Consider the following 23,329-nt stretch of genomic DNA (forward strand, 5'->3'; position numbering starts at 1 on the left):
GCATTCAAAAATCAACCAGTATGTAAACACTGGCTGTTAGCAATGATATCTCATACTCTAGTGAAGGAAATAAATGAAACAACAAATCCATTAAAAGGAACCATATGAAATGTAGCCTTGAGAAAAGAATTTTTTTTCCTCAGATCCAAGTACAGACTAGAATCTGTAAGAAGCGTGCTGACTCTGAATGGAAAGGCAAAACAATCTGTGGAGCAGGAGTTTCTTTTGCTCATGTCATGTAGCAATTAATAGCTCTGACGGTTTTCAACATATACTTTATCCTTTGGTGAATGGTCTATACGTTTACCTAGACAACAGGCTAGGGAAAGCCTTACATGTTTACAAATTAACACAATTTCCAGCAAAATAAGTTAGGAGTGGTGGATTATGTGCATTTAATATAAAAAGCTAACTAATTCAGTGCTCTGAAGCTGGGCATTTGTACACTGAGGTGAATCTACCAGTTAAATTGGTGGTCTACATGATCAACAGTAGGATATACTATTATAATCTTTGTATTTCTTTTCTCTCATTACCAGATGATTTTTCCAACAGGCTTTAAGGTACAAAGAGTTTTAACAAGATTTCAGTGAGTTAAGGTTTATTTTGAATACCCTGGAGGTATCTCTTGTTCGAGGCTAGCCCAGAGTTGAGCTCCAGGGAAAACTGGCTTGGTCCTAAATTAATCCAACTTTGAAGGATCCAGGAGACAAGGAATTTCTGAAGCTAGTTTTAAGGTGAGACTGAAGTGATACTGGTTGGGAGTATCACCAGAAGGTGTAGGGTGAATGAATGCACCAGCCTCCTATAGGGCACTATTTTTGCTGTGTTCCTCTAAAGATCATTTAGCTTTCCATTTCATCTTCAGCCTTTTAAAGAAATGTCAAGAAGGCAGTCAACATATTCAGAAGATTATTTTGGTCGAGCATGGTGGTTCACGCCAGTAATCCCAGGACTTTGGGAGGCCAAGGTGGGCGGATCACTTGAGCTCAGGAGTTTGTGACCACCCTGGGCAACATGGTGAAACCTGTCTTTACTAAAACACACAAAAAAATTAGCCAGGCGTGGTGATGTTCGCCTGTAATCCCAGCTACTTGGGAGGCTAAGGCGCGAGAATTGCTTGAGCCCAGGGGGCAGTGAGCCAAGATCGCACCACTGCACTCCAGGCTTGGGCTACAAAGTGAGACTCCATCTCAAAAAAAAAAAAAAAAAAAAAAAGAACAAAAAAAAATTATTTTCATCAAGTATTAACTATATACCAGAGAAACAGAAAAACCATCTACGCATTTTACAGAGGCTACAAGAATAGAAAGCATCTGATTACAATTAGCTTGAATTTAAATGGCTCCAGTTTCATAATCTAATGTTGCTAGAATAGAATCTCTTAAAACAGTCTTTTAAGATCTTTTTACTTTTTTCCCCTTTTCCCAAGTTAGCTGACCTTTCCATTTTTCAAAGATGAGGATTTATAATACTGATTTCTCTTCACAATTTAATGATACATATATTTACTCAAGTTAAATTCAACCAATTTACTCAAAAAAATTATGTTTATGTATATGGCATCTTTTCTTCTGGTGGAAAAGCAGGAATTAGACAGGAAAAAAGGGTAGTTTCTAACACTGTTGAAAAGTTCAGCAAATGCTTTCCTTTGGGCTGAGACCAAAAGGCAGAATAATCACAAAGGCTTGCAATATTTATGAACACTACCACAGGGCCAATGAATATTCCCATTCTTATAATAAAACACTTGTACACACACCAGAAGGCAGCAATACATTAGTATTTACATTTATTTAACGTATGCAGTTTACACACTCATTAAACAAAATTGGAATGCAAACAAATATACAAATACCATAAGCATTATCAAATAAAATAACTGGCACTAGTGTTATAAGCATATTAATGGACCTGGTAGGGAAAAGTGATGGAAGAAGACTGCAGCCCATGGCATTTTTCTTTTTACCAAAAGAAAACGCTCAGTAGCACCATAATGGTAATACTTAAAAGAAATACATAAGATAGAACATTTTAACTGCTATCATTGAGGTTAACCTGCTTTTATTTAAGTGAATTATACAGGAAATTAACAGTACAGGCAGTATTTTGGCCAACTTCTGCTTATGTCAGCTGAACATTGTCCATAAACAAAACCAAAAGAAAATAATGCTAATCATACATGGACCTTTTGTACTTGGTACAAGCTCTGCACCGTGCTTTGATTTCATGGTTGGAGAAGATACGCATGTGTTAAAAATTGAGGTTATGTAAAGTTATTCACTAAAGCCTGAGTGTGTCTTTGGTAGGCTAATACTTTTTCAGCATTATTATTAATCACATTCATGTTTATCTATTTCCTGTATTTTTCTATATAATCCAAGGTGACCAGAGAAGACATGGAAAACAACACAGCAAAATCCTCAAATAACTAGGCCATTAAAACCCAGTCAAACCCAAAGGCACCAAGAATCAATGGGGTACAAATTTCCCCTTAGAGAAAGGTGGTTTTTTTGTAATACTTATAACCTAATGGGACTTTATTTTGTAGTTTTATATATCTTATTTGTTGCTGTCATATGCTTAATTACTTACCTTTACATTTTTCCTCTAAGATGGCATCAACAATATACAAGATAGAGTACCACGTATTTCTATTTCAAAGTTGTGCAAAAACTGCCACAATCTTGCTCAAAGTGTCTAAGTATCCAAATGGTAGCAAATGAGCTGCTTTAAGCTTTATATAACCACATTGCATATGAAGAAAAAAAATGAAATTTATACCCAGATATAAATAGAAATGTTACAAAGAGTATCATATACTGAGAGTAACCTATGCAGTTCCTTTAAACTTATCTCTTAGTGGTTTCAATAAAATATCACTAACCACTTATCCCTAAAGCCTCAAGTTTTCATTTGAATGCTGTAGAATTGCATTAGTATTTTATATTGATTATAAATTAAGATCAATTTCTATCTAAGTATGTGCTTCAAGCAATGTTTTGTGGCAAACACACAAAACGTGCTTTGCTCTTCAAATTTATTATCCTTAAAATAATGCACTTTTAAAGCCTTCATTTCATAGTTTGGTAACTAAGATCCACATGACACACAATGCCTTGCTGAACACAGAAAATGTATCTGCATTATGATAATGAAACCTGGCTTTTGCTGTAACCTGAAACTTAAGAAGTCACATGTAGTTCAACCAGCTCCAAACACGGTTGTACAGTGGTAATTATTTTGCAGCATTTATGGGCCTAAATTTCAGTCTGAATTGCAACTTTTAATTCCATTGTCTGATGTGAGTGGTTGTTATTTGTTTCTTTTAGTGTATCACCAAAATATAAATCAACATTAGATTTTATTCCATTTTTACTATGTTCTTCAGCAATATGATTCAACTGTGGAACTTCTGAACAGGAAGCAGTTTGGGTAACCACAGAAATGCTACACTGATGTGGGGAATTTTCCAGACGGTCATTTTCTACCTCAGGAAGAATGTTAACAGTAGCAAAGCGGGTGTGATAATCACTGGAACCATGACTACAAGAAGTTTTCATGCTTTCTAGGTCAGAACAACTAAATTCAGAAAAATGACTAGAGTGGGAATCTGCTACAGAAGGCATACTGTCACTGAGGGATGGAGCCTCAAATTCACTTGAGTTCGTGCTTTGTTGTTCTAACAACTGTGCATCCATGTCCTCTCTTGTCTCATTTATCTTCATGTTACCCTTTTTCCTCAATTTACCACTTTTTGATTTTTTCCCTGCTGTTGCTTCTTTGGACCACTTGGTGGCACTAGATTTACCTTCAGGCAAGCCACTGGATGAACCACCAGCATGACTCCGGGTGGCACTGCCATCATCCACACTACTGCTTCCACTGTTGTGCCTGAATTTGGATGGCTTTGACTCAATATCTACTTGCACCTCCATACTGTTGCCTTCTCTGAAATATAAGAGTAACAAATACAAACATAATTGCTGACTTCTTTTTGTTCAGATGACTGGGGGCAGGGTTTCTGTGTGGAAAATTCAGACTATACATAAGCTATGAGAACATCTTAACACAGGACATGTCTACTTAAAGAATGTACTCGATATAAGAGAACTCTTTCTAATGCTTCAATTTTTAAAAATAGTAGTAAATACATTTATTGCTTATGCTGTTCTAGACACTATGCTACTTTTTTTTTTTTAAAGAACAGCTTTATTCAGATATAATTCCCCTGTTTAAAGTGTACAATTCAGTGATTTTTAGTTGTGATCAGAGCTGTGCAACTATCACCACTACCTAACTTCAGAACATGTTCATGATCCCAAAAAGAGATCTTGAACCCATTAGCAGTTAGTTCCCATTCTTCCCTCTCCCAGCCCTTGGTAACCACAAATCCACTTTATGATCTATATAGATGTGCCTACTCTGGACAGCTCACTGTTTCCTTTTCTCAGAGAATTTAACAGTTGGTAATCACTTTTCACTGGTAATCTGTCTAATGATAGGAATTATTCCTTTTAAATTAATTTTAAAAATACTTTCGATTTTATAACAGTTTTTTCCTTACTTGTCCAATGGGATGTAGGAATTCAGAATGGATCCTGCCATTGCTTTGGTGCTGGCATTATCACTAACTGTTCCCAAGCTGACTGTGCCAGATTCTCCACTTAGACTGTACCGTTCTTTCTGTACATCTGCTTGTACTTCCAACCTTAAAGGGGGGGTATGAAATCACCAAAATTATATTTAATATCAGCACTATTGGAATATGTATCTTTAAATAATTCAGTTAAGAACCCCAGTAACCAGAAGCTATTTTAGGAACCATTTTTTAAAATTTTCCTTTTATTTAATTTAAATTCTACTGCAGCACACTGCATAGTACCAGTCATCCAAATAAAATGGGAAAAATTAGCTGTCTGCCAAGTAAAGTAGTAATAAAATAACAAAAAAAAGACACAAAGGATTTTCACTTAAATGTACTCCATTATTCTCACTCAGGATACAGCACTTTGTAATGTTTCAATGCAAAACACAAAGTTAGAATACAGTATTAATCATTAAACATGACAGACCAATGAATCCAGAAATCCTGGGCATCTATATTAAAAAATGGCTCTATAAATAACACTTGCCTTTTGATATTTTATTTATTTATATATATTTTTAGAGACAGGGTCTCGTTATGTTGCCCAGGCTGGTCTCAAACTCCTGGCCTCAAGCTATCCTCTCATCTTGGCCTCCCAAAGTGCTGGAATTATAGGTGTGAGCCACTGAACCCAGCCAACATTTGCCTTTTTAAAAAGAGGTAATATATACCACTATAACAAAGAGTTTTTATTTAAAATGCAAACTACCGAAAAATAAGATAAATATGTCTAATTTATCTTTTAATTCATGTATTCTCCCCTACATTTAAAAAAGGCAAGGCTATTAAGCCTAAGTGAAAAGTAGTGAATTAAAGAGAAACAGGGGAAGATAATTTTTCCTACTTATCTATATGGCTATTGATAAAACACTTGGTGAGAACAAAGTAAGCAAGCATTAATACATAAAAGGACCCTAGCCGATGATCCCGGTCCCAGTTCACACATTCCTGGATGTCCTGACTCCACCTGTTCCCCAGGACTCAGCCGAAGTCCCATCTCCTAACATCCGGCTGTTGTTACCCACAGAGGTAAGATCTAGGCTTAAGTATTGCCTTTGCTTCAATGTCTATTGAAGCAGCTGCAGCAATGATTTATAATACAAAATCTGACAAGGACAGTGAAAAAATTGGCAGAATGTTATTGCTTAGACTTAGAAATCTACCACCAAATTTCTTTTTTCTTTTCTTTTTTTTTTTTGAGACAGGGTCTCACTGTCACTTAGGTTGGAGTTCAATGGTGTGATCTCGGCTGACTGCAACCTCCACCTCCCAGGCTGAAGTGATCCTCCTACCTCAGCCTCCCGACCAGCTGGGACTACAGGTGCATGCCACCAAGTCCGGCTAATTTTTTATATTTCTTTAGTAGAGATGGGGTTTCACCGTGTTGCCCAGGCTGGTCTCGAACTCCTGAGCTCAGGCAATCCACCTGCCTTGGCTTCCCAATGTGCTGGGATTACAGGCGTGAGCCACTGCACCTGGCCCCAAATTTCATTTTTAACAGTACTATTTTGAACCTCGACATAGTAGAGTTATATATAATCATCATGCTTTATGTTCAAAATTCTCACCTAATCAGTAATTTGTAGTTACCAGAAGGCAGAACCAAACCAAACCAAAACACACACCTGTTAAAACAGTTTACCATGGCACTTCCTGACAGACTCCCCGTTATACTGGCTCCAGCTAGTGCCATGGTGCTGGCCGTTTCACTCAGGTTGTCTCGGATGGCTCCTATTCGATCCATGTGGCTTCCACTTGCACTCAAACTGCCAGTCAGCCCACCAACACTTCCCTCCCCTATGCTCGGGTTGTGTCTTGCTTCTGCTACTGATGTTGTGTCTAAATGCAAATATTCCAAAGAAACTAAGTAAGTATGATTATCAATTTTCTCCTTCTTAAATTCCTCCATGATTTCAGAGAGGGCATTTTATAAGGTATAAAATATACACAGACACGGAAAATTATTTTTTTTCAGGCTAGTCCACTAGAAGCAGTGGGAAAAGAGCAAACAATTTTAAATGGTCACTAATTTCTTTTTTCAAAAACCCAGATTTAGGAATTCTATAAAGAATCTGTTAAAAAATATAGCTGACTTTAGAGGAAAATTATGTGACAATTTTCATTAAGGGTATCATTTAAAGAGCTTATTATTCTCTAAGTCAATAACAATAGGCTAAAAGTTGATTTCTAGATATATCCCACAGTTCTGTCTACAAGCTACTATTAAGATGTGATAACACTATGTGCCAATTTTACAGTACCTCTCACACATTTTGTATTGAAGGAGTCATTTATTTGCACCAATATTTGAGTTCCTATTATATACCCAATCACATGGTGATAAATGCTACGAGGAAAAATACAAGAGAGTAAAGGGGAGGAGACTGATGAGAAGTGCATGTACGTACATGTCTGTGAGCCATTTTATATGACAGAAGGTCTCTTTAATAAGGTAATACTTGTAGAGACAAATGAAGTAAAAAAGTGAGTCATGAAATTTTCTAGGGAAAGAGTATTCCAGGCAGAGAACTGCAAGTTTAAAAGCCTAGAAGTAGGAGCATGCTTGGCACCCTCAAAAATCAAGCAAGAATGGTATAAAATAGGAGGGTGACAAGAGATGAGCTCAGACACATAGTTGGGGCAGATCATGTGGGACCTTTTGGGCTATGATAAGGACTTGGGATTTTCTTCCCCAGTACAGTTAGAAGCCACTGGGGAAGTTTTGAGTGTAAGAAAGTCATAATCTAACAGGGTTTAGACATGTGACTACGGCTGCACTACGGAACAGTGAATAGAAGCTGACAAGTTGATACAGCAGTTAAGAGGCTATTACAATAGCCCAGGAAAGAGGATAGTAGCTTGGTCTAAGGGAAGGGTAGTGAAGAGAATAAGAAGTAGTTGGATTATGGCTAAATATTGAAGGAAGCAGCAGAATGTGCTGACAGATCAATCAGATGTAGGGTAAGAAGGAAAAGAGGGAGGCATTGTAAGTGAAGGTTTTTGGTCCAAGCAACAGGAGGAATGGAGAAGCTACTTTTTGAGTTAAGGAGGATGGAGGGAAGAAGAGATTTTAGAGCAAGGAATTTGGCTGTAGACAAGTTAAGCTTGAAATTCTTGTCAGACATTCAAGTGCAGATTAAAGAGGAAAGTCAGACATGCAAGCTTGAAGTTCAGGGGAGAGGTCAGTCTATATATTATTTAATAGATGAGATTATCTAGGGCAAAAGTGTAGATACATAAGAGAAGAATTCTGAGAACTGGGCTCCGGGTAACAAACATTTAGAGGTCAGAAGAGGAAAATGAACCAGCAAAGATTAATGAGACGGAGTGGCCAGGAAATATGGTAAGAAGTGGTTTCCCAGAAGGAAAGTGAAGTATTTCAACAAGGGCAGAGTCTCTACCATGTCAGATATACTGCTATATTAAGATGAGGACCAAGAACTGACCACTGTATTAAGTTACATAGAGGCCACTGGTGACTCTGCTTTAGTGAATAGTAGAAACAAAATTCTGGAGTGGTAGGGACAAAAATCTGATTGAGGTCAGTTCAAGAGAAAATGAGAGGTAAGAAAGTAGGCATTATCTTTACACATCTGCCTAATTATTTCCCTATGACAAATTTTTAAAATAATAATTGCTAGAATACAGAACATGCACTTTTTTAAAAAGGTTTATTGACATACTCCTACGGACAGTTTATGAAGGCTTTTTTATTCTTCTTAATCTTTGCTTGTTACTGTCCTAATTCACATTTCTTTGAATAATATTGAGTTGAAGATATTTTTGACTTATTAGTCATCCATATTTCTTTTATGAACTGTATTCCTCTTCATATCCCTTACTTAGTTATTTGTAATGTTTCAGGCAAAATTTAAGATGAAAAGTTTATGATATCTAAGACATTATATTCCAATTAGAAGTCAGGTACCCAGAATTACCCCCACCTCTTTCATCCATACTCCTCCTTGGCAGTTTATTCACTGATGTACTTCTGAATTAATGCTATTAGGTCTAGTAAAAGGAAGGCAATGGAAATTCTGACTTGCATGCTATCTCTGGCCTTCCCACTACTTACACTGTTAATAAGCACATTTTCCTCCTTTGCTTAAAGGACTTACCTACAGCTGTGTTAGTTCCACCAACATTTATATCATTTTCATCATCAAATTCAATCCTGACTCCTTTTCCATTGCCTGCTGAGACTCCACAACCTCCACTTCGACAAAGAGAAATTGGAACAACGCCATAGACATAAGCTAACATAATAGGAACACCAATACCTAAAGAGAAATTAAATCAATCATTACAAACAACAACAAAATAACTTACAGAAACATGAGTTTTAGAAAGTCCTTTCAACAGAGGCATACAGAGAAAAGTGCCAGGGTTCTGAAGAATTGGCTGGAACATTTGCCAAAAGTAGAGTTACCCAGTTGTTAAGCTAATTCAAGGTTCCCAGCCTTTCAGGTAATGCACATGAGGAGAAAAAGACAGAGATGTAAACTTTTCTCTTTTGAAGTGCCCGGCCTCTGAACTGTACTTGGGGTGGAGCTAGAGCGGAAGGGTATCAGCCACTAACAATTTACCAACTACTTTAAGGCTAGGCTCTTCAATCTCTAATACTTTTAACCAAGGAAAGACTTACTGTAGGCTCAATTTAAATTGTCCTCAAATTAAAAAAAAAAAAAGGTAAGTCTTATCTTCAAACACTTTGCTTTTAAAAAATCCTTCCATAAAGCTTTAACTCCATAAAATTTTAGGTAATTAGTACTTTCCAGCATTTTCTTACCTACAGTCACTGCAGCTACTACTGGAGACACGATTACAGACAACGTTACACCACCTGCTATGGCCAAATTCCGTTTGTGCTTTGAAACATCCTTGCCTTCATAGCGATTGTGAATCTTGAATTAATAAAAATAGGGGTGGGGGATTAAAGAGAAAATACATTACAATTTAACTTAGTTGAAAAAGACCTATACTTGCTAAAGTGATTTTTCATAAAAGTTCGTAGCTGAGTATCTTAGTTCAAGGTAAACCTACTAGTGTCCTTAAACTATTAGTATATTCTCACAAATAATTTGCTCCTTTTTAATAAGTTGCTTAAGACAGTGATTTAATGGATTTTACTTTGTGCTTAATTTTAAAAGTCTTGAGTAAAAGTAGTCTCTATAATTTTAATCAAGAGTAGTGTAATTATGTATTGAGTAAAGAGGAAGAAATTAAGATTATTATTTTGAACACAGTTATGAGTTACATGGTTCACTAACAGGATAACTCTAGCATTCTAAAGGTTTCTTTCTAAAGAAGATTCTCTAAATGGTAAAAATTGGCTTCTAGGGAAGGTTTCTTTTTAAAAAATTGACCTTAAAAAGCAGTTCTAATAAACAAGTATGAGTAAACAGTATTATTTTTTCTCAGATCCTTTTTATGAAGACAAATATTGACAAATGACTCAAATTCCAGGGCTCTCATTTATAGCTCAAAGTAAACGGCAGAGAAAGAAAAAAGATGATAAATAATGGCTACCAGAGGACAGGATTGAATTCACTCAGCAATCTCTGTACAGGACAGGTGTTAATAAGTAGAATTTGGTATCATTATAGAAGCAGTGATTAAAAAGTGGCTTGTGAAATTACATGAACTTTGAGATCTTTATTTTCATGGTTTGCAAGGGCTAATAAAGTACATTTTCCCCCTCTGTTCCAAGACAAATTCAAAACAGCCTCAAAAGTATGTGGACTCTCTAAAATAAAAAGACTTATAAACAATATTACAGGTGGGACTTATAAAATAATCTATTATTACATGGTATAATAATACCTTTGGCCTTTGGAAGGCTGTAAAGTATGATAAGTGCTGTGGAAAACAGTGGAAAAGTTGGGGTGGGAGGTGGGTGATGCATGTATGGGACAAGAAACCTTTCTATTTCCTAGTCAGAATCCCATTTCCCAGCATTGACTAGAGGTTCCTTGTCAATGAGCCTCCTCATTTCCCTACACAGTCCATGCAGGCAGAGATGGCAGACCTTCCCAAGGTACCTTTCATTATCCTTCAGCACTGCAGCTAATTCCTGCTCCTCCCCACTCCCATTCCTGGGAAACTTAGCACTGAAGAAGAGAAAAGGCACAACGGATGGAGCAGACTTGCAAAGGTAGGCTGCCAAAAGAAAGGAGTCTTCTAGAAAATTTTTCAGCCTCAAGCACCAATGTTTGACTACAATGATCATATCATTCCACTATTTCTGTTTCAACTTAAATTTTCTGTTTACTATTTTTTGTCACATTCTCTACTTTTTATTGTTAAGTGAAGGCTCAGCTTTTGGGTACTTTATTGACTTAGTAGGTTTTCCTGGGCTGACTGGGATCCCAAAGCACCACAGAACATTATTTCAATGGAAAACTAATTCATTCATTTACAAACCTTTGGATACATGTTTAAAAAAAGAAGACCTGTAACTGTACCCTATGACCTAAACAATGAGGTAAATAATCTGTCCTCTATAAATTATTTGTAGGTACATGTGGTACAACAGTCTCTCTTCCCCTTCTATTTCTAAGTACCTGAATAAATAGTTTTGCTTTCAGCAAAACCTTGATTTGAATAACTACATGAAAAATTATAATCAGCTACTATATTTTGAATTTTTTAATTTTCTCTCTCTTTTTTGGAAATAGGGTCTCTCTCTGTGTCGCTCAGACTAGAGTGCAGTGGCACAATCACAGCTCACTGCAGCCTCAACCACACAGGCTCAATCAATCCTCCCACCCAACTTACTTAATAACTGGGGCTACAGGCATGCACCACCACTCCCAGCTGATTATTTAATTTTTTGTAGAGACAAGGTGTCACACTGTGTTGCCCAGGCTGGTCTCAAACTCCTGAATTAACGCAATCCTCCCTCCTCAACCTCCCCAAGTGTTAGGATTACAGACGAGGGAGCCACCACACACAGCCCAACATTTTTTAAAGTTCAAGTTTACTCACTTAAAACCTTCAGAAATAAATATGTGGCTTATAAATATGTTTGTCATCAGTCCCAAAACTAATTTTTAAGAAATAGTATATGTTATTTTTCTGATTATAAAATGTAAGGTGAATATAAAAAATTCAGCTGTTTTACAGAAGAGGATCAACCTTATTCCCAGTGTGGTCCCAGAAGTTAGAAACAGAAACAAATGAAACAAAAGGAAACAGATCTGACTCAACATAAGAATTTTGTAACAATTAGTAGCCATTTTACAACAGAATGGGTTGCTTCATGAGTTGGTGGTTTCCCCATGACTGAAGTTCCCAAATAGCTAATGAAACTTAATCAGGGAACTCATATTAAGAATTCATGCCTCTGAGTTCAAATCTCTGCTCTGCTTCTTTCTGTGTAACTGAAGATATATTACATAAACTTTCCTAAACCTCAATATTTTAACACACAGAGACCAAAATATCAAGGTTGCTGCAGGGTTAAAATGAGTAAAAGTACATACAACACCTATCACAAGGTATGAAAACCTTTAGAGCCTTTTCTTATTTTAGAGATAGGATCTTGCTCTATCCGCCCAGGCTGGAGTGAAGTGGCATGATCACAGCTCACTGCAGCCTCCACTTTCCCATCTCAAGCAATCCTCCCACCTCAGCCTTCCAAGTAGCTGGGACTACAGGTGCATACTACCATGCCCAGATAATTTTTAAATTTTTCGGAGAGATTGGGGTCTCACTATGTTGTCCAGGCTGGTCTTAAACTCCCAGCCTCAAGTGATCCTTCTGCCTCAGCCTCCCAAAGTGCTATGATGACAGGAGTGAGCCACCATGCCCTGCTTGTTAGTTCCTTTTTTTTTTTTTTTTTTTTTTTTGAGATGGAGTTTTGCTCTTGTTGCCTAGGCTGGAGTGCAACGGTGCAATCTCAGCTCACTGCAACCTCCACCTCCCGGGTTCAAGTGATACTCCTGCTTCAGCCTCCTGAGTCTGGGATTAGAGGCACCTGCCACTATGCCTGGCTAATCTTTTTTTGTATTTTTTGTAGAGATGGGGTTTCACCATGTTGGCCAGGCTGGTCTTGAACTCCTGACCTCAGGTGATCCACCAGCCTCAGCTTCCCAAAGTGCTAAGATTACAGGGGTGAGGCACAGCACCCGGCCTGTTAATTCCCTTTTTAAAAGTTGCTATCCCTTTGTTCTGCTTGGGTACAAGGTTGGGATTAGATAATTTCTTTTTATTTTTTAAAAAAAGTTTTAACTTTTTTGATCTTCTTGGATACCAAAGAAAATTTCTTTTTTTTTTCTTTTAGCTATCTCCTACTGAAAGTTTCTTCTCAATACAGAGATTCTATTAATTTAGGCAACAACAGACTTCTTAGGACCTCATAAATTATCCCATTAATCCTTAACAAAAGAACTATTTGCTTAGTTAATGAAATATAATTCATCAATTAGAGACCAGTGGTAGTCACTGGTGTTTGGACTTTCACAAGATTCTAATAATTTGCAAAATAGTGTATTTATTAATAGCAGTAATCCAAAAAACAAGCTTTGAACTGCAGCAGAAATAATTCAAGAACTGGCTAATCATTCTTTCCCTGAGGGCATGTGTTATTTAGCTATTAACTTTCATTAAAAAGATCTGATAGACCTGACCTTACAAGGATATACCTATAGAAAAATCTCAGGTGTGTATCCTTCAATATTTTATACTCAAAGTTTTACAATATAAACACACTAAAATTTTCAGCTTCGCAACATTTTAAAGCAAGTCTGCTTTATACATATTTATATATGCTTGCCAAACACTAAACATTCATGAAAAAAGAGTAACTGTTTTACACTGAGGAAACTAAAGATACCCTTTGTCTAAAAAAAAAAAAAAAAAAAAAACCCAAAAATCATCAATACTACAAGAATACACCTAAAGATTTAGAATAAGATAATGGACTAACAAGAAGTATTCATTTTACCTTGCGGCCCACATACACAGGAATGCCAATAATCATTGCAGGAATAGCAATGCCAGCTATTAAAGCGATTCCGACAGGAGCACCAACCAGTGTTCCCAGCTGCCACAATATTTTCTTCTTTCGGCTCCAGGGTTTCTTCCCCCAAAAAGTACATCCTGATGGACTAATCGAAAAAATTATAAAGTAAATAACTGCTGCAAAACACCACAACAACAAATTAGTGCAATATATTAAAGCAATGACTATTTTTAAAAACTTCTCATAGTTAGGAGTTTTTTTCCCCTTTAAATTCTGAGTTCATTAAACTAAGGTAAGAACCACTATAAATTATATTAACAAGATATTGATGTATCTTATTTTGTTATATTTTATTATTTATTATATTTATTATATTATAATTTTTATATAATTTAGATATTACATAATTTATATTATACTTTATATATTTTATTAAAAAGATACTGATAACTGAGATTCAGATTAAAAATTTATCCCTAGTCCTCCATTACCCTCAAACCCTTAAGTCAGCTTTTTAATAGTAAATTAATGCAAAACATACATATTTTTAGGCATCAATTATCTGATTATATCATAAACTAAATGATAAAATTTATGTATGGGAAAATTCAATGGAAGTATAAGGTAAGAACCACTATAAATTATATTAACAAGATACTGATAACTGAGATTCAGGTTAAAAATTTATCCCTAGTCCTCCATTACCCTCAAACCCTTACGTTAATTTTTTAACAGTAAATTAGTGCAAAACTTGTATTTTTAGGCATTAATTATCTGATTATATCATAAATTCACTCTGTAGCCTAAATGATAAAATTTATGTATGGGAAAATTAAATTAAAGTATTTATAGTCTAGCATAATCACACAGGGTATTACATACTTATCAGCATTCTAGTTTAACAAAAACAAAAAAAGGAAATATCCATTTCCTATTTTGACTAGTTATTAATTCCAAATGACTAGCATAATAACTTGGTTTCTTTTAAATTTATTTAACTAGAATAAAACCAATCCCTTTAAGTATCTTATAAAACTCAAACTTAAGATATTTTGTCTTACAATATAAAATTTTATTTACATATAAATAGTTCCTCCTATAAGCTTACCTTAGATAATGTAAATCTGAGATTTCCTTCATACACAACCAACAAAACTCACAACCACAAACAGCACATGTCATGTGATTGCAGCTCCCATCATTCATCTTTATTATATAAGCAGCACATCGTGGACATGGCTTTATATCATCAGCTATTGGGAACATAGAGAAATCTATTAAGCATATAAAACTGGTCTAAAAATAACTTTTGGCAGTTTACCAATTGTAGCACTGCCAAAAAATCTTAAGATGTAGATAGTTTGTGAACTCATAGCCTCAGCCTGCTGTTTTTAGCATATAAAGCATTTTTTCTTCCCTTCTAAGAGAACATATTTTACATTAAAATATCAAGTTATAAACATTTTTTAAACACAGTAGTGAAACAATGAGAACAAAGAATAACAAAAGAATAAAAAGAGAAAGGAGAATCAAGGACAGCTCTAGCAAATTGTGAATTATGTAAAGTTTGTCTTTGTCCTGGTCCCATAGAAGTCTTCTGAGTGGTAGTTCCTGGTTCTAGAACTTTTCTAACCATCTTCCCTTAATTCAAATGTACACGTTCTGTATACTATTCCTTTAGTGAATGAACACTAACAGGAGGTGACAATTTGATATTAATCTGAGGTGTATTTATTCTAATCACATCAATTATAAGCACTATAAAAATAGCAAAACAGGTATCTTTAGAAAAGCAGCCTTTTCCCAGTATTTTACTTCACACGAAAGAGAGATGGACCTTGCAAAGAATCAGTACCCAAAATACAAGGAAGGAAGGAAGAGATTAAGGAAGAGTCATATGGCTATAAACGTTATAAACCATGGAAAACAGTTTCAGAATAAAAGCAATCATTGTTAGTTATGCTCATGACTTTTAAATTAGTTGTGTTTATCCTTTTTATTCATTTATTCACCCATTTACTCAACTGTTGTTGGTATATGCTCCTTGTATAATAATATGGTTACAATGCACAATGGTGTCAAGTTAAAATCAAGTATAACATAACTTTAGGAAAATTATAACTATTTTGCATGTTGGCATCTGTTTAAATAGTAACTTGTAATTACTATTAGCCAGCTATATTTTTCAACTACTCACAGTCTAGTAAAGATATTTATAGTGCTAATCACTGAATCTAAGTATTTGCTCCAATGTCTTACATTATAAGCATTAAGCTATATTCCATTCTTTCTACAAGTTTTATGGTCAAACTTTACCTGTGCTTTATCAGTTAATTCAGGTTTCCTTAGTGCTTCTTCTAGGACCAAAGATGCTTTTTTTTTTTTTTTTTAAACTTAAGATCTGGTCAATGCTCACAATTAGTATTTATTTTAATGATTCAAGCAATTTTGAGCAAACTGATACCCTAAGCAGCCAGACCAGGACAATTGATAATTACTAGAATATACAAACTAGAAATATTCATGTCATGACTTAAATGATTAAAAGAACATAAAGTCTGCATTTAACAATTTTAAACATTGGGGTATGACTAAAAAAAGCTGGCTTTTACGCCTGATACAGCACATAGTATACCAAATTAAAGAAATGCTAATCCTATCCGCTTAAGCAGCATGTTAATCGATAAACTTTCTCATACCCAAGTATGCTCAAGTAGTAGGTATCTCAATAAGACGGAGGAGTAAAAAGACTCAAGCTTTGGTACTGATGCATGCAATCTTTGGAACAAACTAAGGTAACATCCCCATTTATTCCTACGGTTCTAAAAACATAAAAAAGCCTTTTAATATGCTAAAATTACACGTTAGAGAATTAATACCACAAGCAATGTATTTTTGATAGGTCTCTATATACTTATACCCACATCTTTCACTCTCTATACTTATTTACCTAAGAAAGGCTGTTTAGTTTGCTTTGTCTTTCCTCAAAGCAACAAATTAGGAAAAATTTACTGTGCACATTATAGGATGACATATTTCTCTCCAAATACTCTCATAATGCAAAAATCCTAAATGAAATTGTTTAGGGTCAGTTGATCCCCCATTCCCCAAGAATCAATTAAGCCACAGTTCCCTCATATGAAAAAGCTTCCCATTTCTATTTACAGTGTTTGGCTAAGCTTTTGTCTTCTTTATCTGTTTGTTTACTGTTAAAATATGGGCCACTGTCATATTAAGAAAAAACAACAGGTTACAAATCACCATGTCCTCAAATGTTAACAAAGATTATCTCTTAGGGTGGTAGTGGTAAGGGGACACAGGCAGGAGTGGGGAGCCAATTAAATAGTTTATTTTTATAAAACGGGAAAACTACAGTAACAAAAATGAAACATATGTGGTTCATTTAAAATTTAACTCCAAGTGCATAAACCTAGTAGCTATAAGAAAGAGCCTCAAGTGGATGCACTACTGTCACAATTTAAAGACAAATGTATATATTATACTATAAATATTGTATTATTTTATTAACACAAATATTAATGTACCTTATGTAACTAAGCACACATTTATCTTCTGTAACCAATTAGGGAAAAGAAACCTAATTATTATACTAATTAATAATAAAAGTAAAACTAGTTTTTCAGCATATCATGATACAGAAAACAAACAATACCAAAATATCTAGAATAAGAGTAATAAAACCATTTAGATGGGAGCTTCCTTTTTAACTTTCTACAAGTCTGTGATAAGCCAAGTTCACTACACTTTTTTTATTTTTTTTTAAATAGGGTCTTGTTCTGTCGCTCAGGCTAGTGTGCAGTGGCACGATCTCAGCTCACTGCAACCTCCACCTTCTGGGGTCAAGCAATCCTCCACTTCAACCTCCCAAGTAGCTGCGACTACAGGCGCACACCACCTCACATAGCTAATTTTTGTATTTTTAGTAGAGACGGGATTTCACCATGTTGCCTAGGCTGCTGAAGTTTGAGAACTTCTGAGCTCAAGCAATCTGCCCACTTCGGCCTCCCAAAGTGCTGGGATTATAAGCACGAGCCAAGGCGCCCGGCCCTCACTGCACTTTTAATTCTTCCTCTTATTTTTGGAAACAGGGTCTCACTCTGTCACCCAGGCTGCAGTGCAGTGGCACAATAACATTTCATTGCAGCCTTGACTTCCTAGGCTCAAACGATCCTCCCACCTCAGCCTTCTGGCTTACTGGGACCAGAGGTGCCCATCACTATGCCTGGCTAATTTTTTAAATTTTTTGTAGAGAAGGAGTCCTGCCACGTTGCCTAGGCTGGTCTTGAACTCCTGGGCTCAAGCGATCCTCCTGCCTTGGCCTCCCAAAGTGTTGGGATTACAGGTGTGAGCCATTGCGCCAAGATTTTTAAACAAACATGGAACAAATTCCAAATAAAGTTTTTTTTAAAACAATCACCTTGAGACTATTTATTCCAACAATGTTATTGTTTGGCTCAAAGCATTTGGTAAGGTTTTCTTTCATAATTACCTTCAAATCTCCTTTACATAAAAGAAAAATCACTCATGATCATATAGTCACATCTCACTCTGCATCTATCTGAAACCAATAATCCAACCTGGTATGATACTCTAGCTGTTAGACTTAGCTCTAAAGGAACTTCTAGTCATTCTCAGAAATCAAACTGATATTAAACTGACGTAACCTAAAGGTTATGCCAATGAGGCATTCCAGGGAAGCACTGCTGAAATAAACACAAAAACTCCCATGGTGGCTACGTTGAGGAAGACCAATATTCATTTGGATAACTAAATCATGATCTTTATTTTAAAAAATAATAAAAGCCATTTCTGTCATTTTTTAATTTAATAATAGCCCAGACATACTTAAATCTCTAGAAAGTGACTGTGGTTTCTCTAAGGTCCCCTACCTCATATAGCAAAAGCACTTATTATGAGCCAGGAAATATTTCAACCATATGGATATAAGCATTACTAGCATCTTTATTTATTATTATTATTATTATTTTTTGAGACGGAGTCTCACTCTGTCATCCAGGCTGGAGGGCAGTGGCACAATCTCGGCTCACTGCAACCTCTGCCTCCTGGGTTCAAATGATTCTCCTGCCTCAGCCTCCCGAGTAGCTGGGGATTACAGGCACCCGCCACCACACCCGGCTAATTTTTGTATTTTTTTAGTGGAGACAGGGTTTCACCAAGTTGCCCAGGCTGGTCTTGAACTCCTGATCTCAAGTGATTTGCCTGCCTCAGACTCCCAGAGTGCTGGGATTACAGGCATGAGCCACCATGACTGGCCAGTATCTTTATTTTAAAGATGAGACAAGTAACTTGCTCAGGATTGCACAAGGAATAAGCAGAGAATGTGGGATCTGAATTCAGGCAGTCTGATTCCAGAGTCATTCTCTCTTGCTCTATATGTCTGTGTATTCTGTGACCAATAAATACACACCCCCTACTTGGAGGAGAGGAATATCATTTCCAAGTGAACTACCCAGTGGCTACTGCTGACTCTTTAGGGAACAGTTTAGGTACATTCAGGTCCTCTCTGAATTGCTTCTGGACCCATACCTACAAATTAATACTAATACTACTGAGTTCCAGAAATCTTTAGGAAAGAGAAACAAATCAGCAAGCAAGTATAAAAATACACTTACGTAACAAAAGTATTAAATGTCGAATATTCTGTGTTAAAGCTTCATGAGACTTTTTTTCTAGTAGCATAACGTACATGATTATCTCAATACACTGCTGGCAGGAATATAAATTATTTTTAGTAGAGATGGGGTTTCACCACATTGACCAGGCCGTTCTCAAACTCCTGGCCTTAAGTAGTTGGCCCGCCTCAGCCTCCCAAAGTGCTGGGATTACAGGCGTGACTACCACACCTGGACAGATACTTTTATAATCAACAGTTTCAGACCCTCTTTGGCTACCAGTTACATAAATTATCATGACACTTCCTTTTTTCCTTTTTTCTTGAACAATAAAATCTTTCTAATTTCAGAACCACTTTCTTCCACAGGAAAGAATGAGTGCTTCTGGGATAGAAATGCACTTAAAAACACTTTTGGCAAGTGAAAGGAAAACAGGAATACTTAACTTTAAAAAGTTAAAATAACTAGTGTTTTGTGTCAAATATTTCATTAGAAAAAAATTAGACATAAATACCTGCTGCTCCAGACTCTTGACTATAACTAATGGATGAAGAACGTATAGTTCTCAAACGTAAGCTCTGGGCTCTCTCTTGTCGAGCAGCATCACAGGTCTGGTTGGGGTGCCAAATCTGTTTACAGTGGTAGCAAAACTCTGTTCCACAGCCCTCTCGCCCACAAGTTAATTTTGGACAGCTGGCACATCCAAATGCTATCACAGCATATCTTGAAAGAACAAGAAAAATGATTTAAAATGTGACATAAAACAAGAGATACTCATTTCAATAAGTATCCAACTAAAGATTATTCCTGAAAAACATTTTCTATTTATACATTAGCAAACAGTTATAAGCACAATCTCACCAATATAAAAATGGGGGAAAATGAAGTTTACGAATGAAGATATATAAATGGCATAAAATATTTTAAAAGTTCAATTTTTAACTTTCAGGGGTTTTTTTTTAGATTCAGGGGGTACATGTGCACATTTGTTACATGGTCTATTGCATGACGCTGAGGTTTGTGCTTCTAATGATTCTGCTGCCCAAATAGTGAACATAGTATCTGACAGGTAGTTTTCCAACTCTTGCCCCTCTCCCTCAACTTTTGACTTTTAAGTAGGACACCAAACTGCATTTAGCCTAATCCCAATTTTATAAAAAAACATATTAAATTAATACAGTATTGTATGCACACAAAAAAAGACTAGAAGGAAAAACACCAAATATCTTAATAATGGTTTTCTTGGTATTGGGTTTTAATTTTCTTGTTTATATGTTTATACATTTCTGATTTTCTACAATTACTTGTTAAAGTGGAAAAAGTTAAAAGAAAAAAAGAATGCCTCATTAAAAATGTAATGACTAAAGGTAAGTTTTAATTGTCAGGTAATGGCATACTGTGCCAATTTATAAATTTTGTGATAATCTTGTAGGTATGCAGAAGTCACACATTTTTCTTTGTAAGATGCATGGCAAAAGTGGTCTTTGGTGCCAATCTCCTGCCAAAAAAAAAAAAAAAACTGGTTTCTTTTTTTTTTGCTTCAGATTAAAGACTGAGAACGGTAGATTCATGACTAGCATGAACACCTTTATCTGACTTAATATTTTTGACACTTTAAAAACTTATGACTTAAATTCTGGGCATTCTTTGGCATTTATCCCAAACAAATGAATATTTGTGCTCACACAAAAACATGTAATGTTCACAGGAGCCTTATTCATAATAACCAAAACTGGAATGAGCCCAGATGACCCTCAAAAGGTAAATGGTTAAATAAGCTATAGTGCATACACACTACCATCAAGAAAAAAAGTACTTACACAAGTAACACCTTAGGTGAATCTTCAGAGAATTACACCGAGTGAAAAAAGTCAATCTCAAAATGTTACATACTGTATGATTCCATTTATATAATATTTTTGAAATTCAAGCAGATTAGTGGTTGCCAAGGATTAGGAATGGGGATTGGGTCAGGGAAAGAGTGGGGGGAAGTACATGTGATTATAAGAGAGCAACACAGGCCAGGCATGGTGGCTCACACCTGTAATCCCAGCACTTTGTGGGGCCAAGGCGGGCAGATCACTTGAGGTCAGGAGTTCAAGACCAGCCTGGCCAACATGGCAAAACCCCATCTCTACGAAAAAATATTTAAAAAACTAGCCAGGCGTGGTGGCACACACCTGTAATCCCAGCTACCTGGGTGGCTGAGGCAGAACTGCTTGAACTTGGGAGGCAGATAGAGGTTGCAGTGAGCCAAGATTGTGCCACTGTACCAGAAAAAAAAAGAAAAAGAAAAAAAAGGAGTAAAATGAGGGATCTTTGTTGTGATGGAACTGTTCAGTATCTTGACTGTGGTGGTGGATACACAAACTTAAACGTGATAAAATACATGTAACTAAATACACTGCACAGAAATAACTAGAAGTAAATCAGGAAATTTGAGTGAGATTGGTAGATTGTATCTATGCCAATATCCTGGTTCTGATATTGTTCTATAACTTGTGCAAAATGGCACCACTGAGACATACAGTGAGAAGGGTACATAGGATCTCTGAATTATTTCTTACAACTGTATGTGAATCTACCATTACCTCTATAAAACTTTCATTTAAAAAATTTCTAGAAGTTTCTAGTTCCCTTTGAAAGCAGCAACAATCAAGTTTTATCAATGCATGTCTTTTATAAATACTAAATATTTCCTTTTGCCTGGAAATTTAGGGGAGTTTTCAGAGCTGGCAATAAAATTTAAGTAATAACTGTAACTGAGATTGCAATTAAGTTTCAAGATACTCTATAAAATTGTGCAGGATTTTAAGAGTCAAGGAGTTCCCTCCATTTTTGGACTTGTTGGTCCCTTAGTACCATACTCTTTATTTATTTATTTTTTTTTTGAGACAGTCTCGCTTTGTTGCCCAGGCTAGAGTGCACTGGTGTGATCTTGGCTCACTGCAATCTCCACCTCCCAAGTTCAAGCTATTCTCCTGCCTCAGCCTCCTGAGTAGCTGGGACTACAGGCACCCACCACCACGCCCGGCTAATTTTTTGCATTTTCAGTAGAGACGGGATTTCACCATGTTAGCCAGGATAGTCTCGATTTCCTGACCTCAGGATCTGCCCGCCTCGGCCTCCCAAGTACCATGTACTCTTTAAACACATCTTAAATTCCATCTTATTTCTGAAAGACCAATTATCTAATTACCATTCTCTATCACACACACGTTCAAACAGGATTGAATTAAAGGCAATGTATAATCAGCAATGGGTCATTTAACAAAGCTTCATTTCCCTGAGCTTTAAAATTCCCAAGACAGCTTATTCATTGCAGTCCCAGATAAAGAAAAAAGACCTCATTTTTTAAAATCAAAGTTATAATCTAAAGGATCTATACACTAAAGTGTAGTCTTTGTTTTAAAACAATAATGTCAGTGAAAAGGAAATGGCATTCTCTTCCAAACTTTTTCTCTACCTACCTTTTATCGAAGGAAGGAAGAAGGAAGGAGGAGGGGCAGAATGGAGAAATCTGTGTATGCAGGAGACAATGCCAAAACTATTTTCTGAAGTTGGTTACAATTTACAAAGGCAGCAAAGAGGTTTTAGCATGGCCAGTTCAAATTCTACTTCCACCACTTATTATTTGTGTAATTTTAAGTAAATTACATAATCTCCCTACAACTAAGTTTTCTCATAATAAAACAGGCATTCACTTTAGTTTGGCTTAGCCTCAGTATTCAGCCAAAATAATCTTCAGCTTTGGCCTTGGCCTTTAGAATGCCAAATAAGCAAATGGCTGCTTTGATGACATTTCTCATAGCCCTGCACTTGTGCTTGACTACTGACCACGTGATCATACAAGTGACAATCATTTCTACATAAATAATATAAATTATGTTATTAGGATTGAATATTAATATCTGAATACTCATCTTAAATACTGGTTGGCACTTTAGACATAACTTAACAATAGAAATACTTTATATGGTGAAATTTTACTGGATAACTTAAATGTCCAGTATGTTGCAAGAGTAAAATGCTATAATCTTTGTGATGACTGTAAAAGCCAAA

The 23,329-nt window shown here is 36.0% G+C and overlaps 1 protein-coding gene across 5 annotated transcripts in view; it reads right to left on the reverse strand.

Moving 5' to 3' along the window:
• Window positions 1-1,775: 1,775 nt before the first annotated feature.
• Window positions 1,776-23,329, reverse strand: part of RNF19A (ring finger protein 19A, RBR E3 ubiquitin protein ligase) — a 54,096-nt gene continuing 32,542 nt past the window's right edge. For 4 of the 5 annotated variants that reach the window (XM_005563801.4, XM_065519473.1, XM_045398561.3 and 1 more), the window contains 8 exons: window positions 19,782-19,990; window positions 14,722-14,866; window positions 13,596-13,758; window positions 9,438-9,552; window positions 8,767-8,928; window positions 6,274-6,487; window positions 4,568-4,711; window positions 1,776-3,951 (listed from right to left, as the gene is read on the reverse strand). In XM_005563801.4, coding sequence (XP_005563858.3) covers window positions 3,261-3,951; window positions 4,568-4,711; window positions 6,274-6,487; window positions 8,767-8,928; window positions 9,438-9,552; window positions 13,596-13,758; window positions 14,722-14,866; window positions 19,782-19,990 — 1,843 coding nt within the window. In that variant the 3' untranslated portion in view covers window positions 1,776-3,260. The remainder of the gene's footprint in view (window positions 3,952-4,567; window positions 4,712-6,273; window positions 6,488-8,766; window positions 8,929-9,437; window positions 9,553-13,595; window positions 13,759-14,721; window positions 14,867-19,781; window positions 19,991-23,329) is intronic. The other variant, XM_073999223.1, reaches the window with a different exon arrangement.

The sequence above is a fragment of the Macaca fascicularis genome, chromosome 8, assembly GCF_037993035.2.
Source record: "Macaca fascicularis isolate 582-1 chromosome 8, T2T-MFA8v1.1".
Classification (NCBI taxonomy): domain Eukaryota; kingdom Metazoa; phylum Chordata; class Mammalia; order Primates; family Cercopithecidae; genus Macaca; species Macaca fascicularis.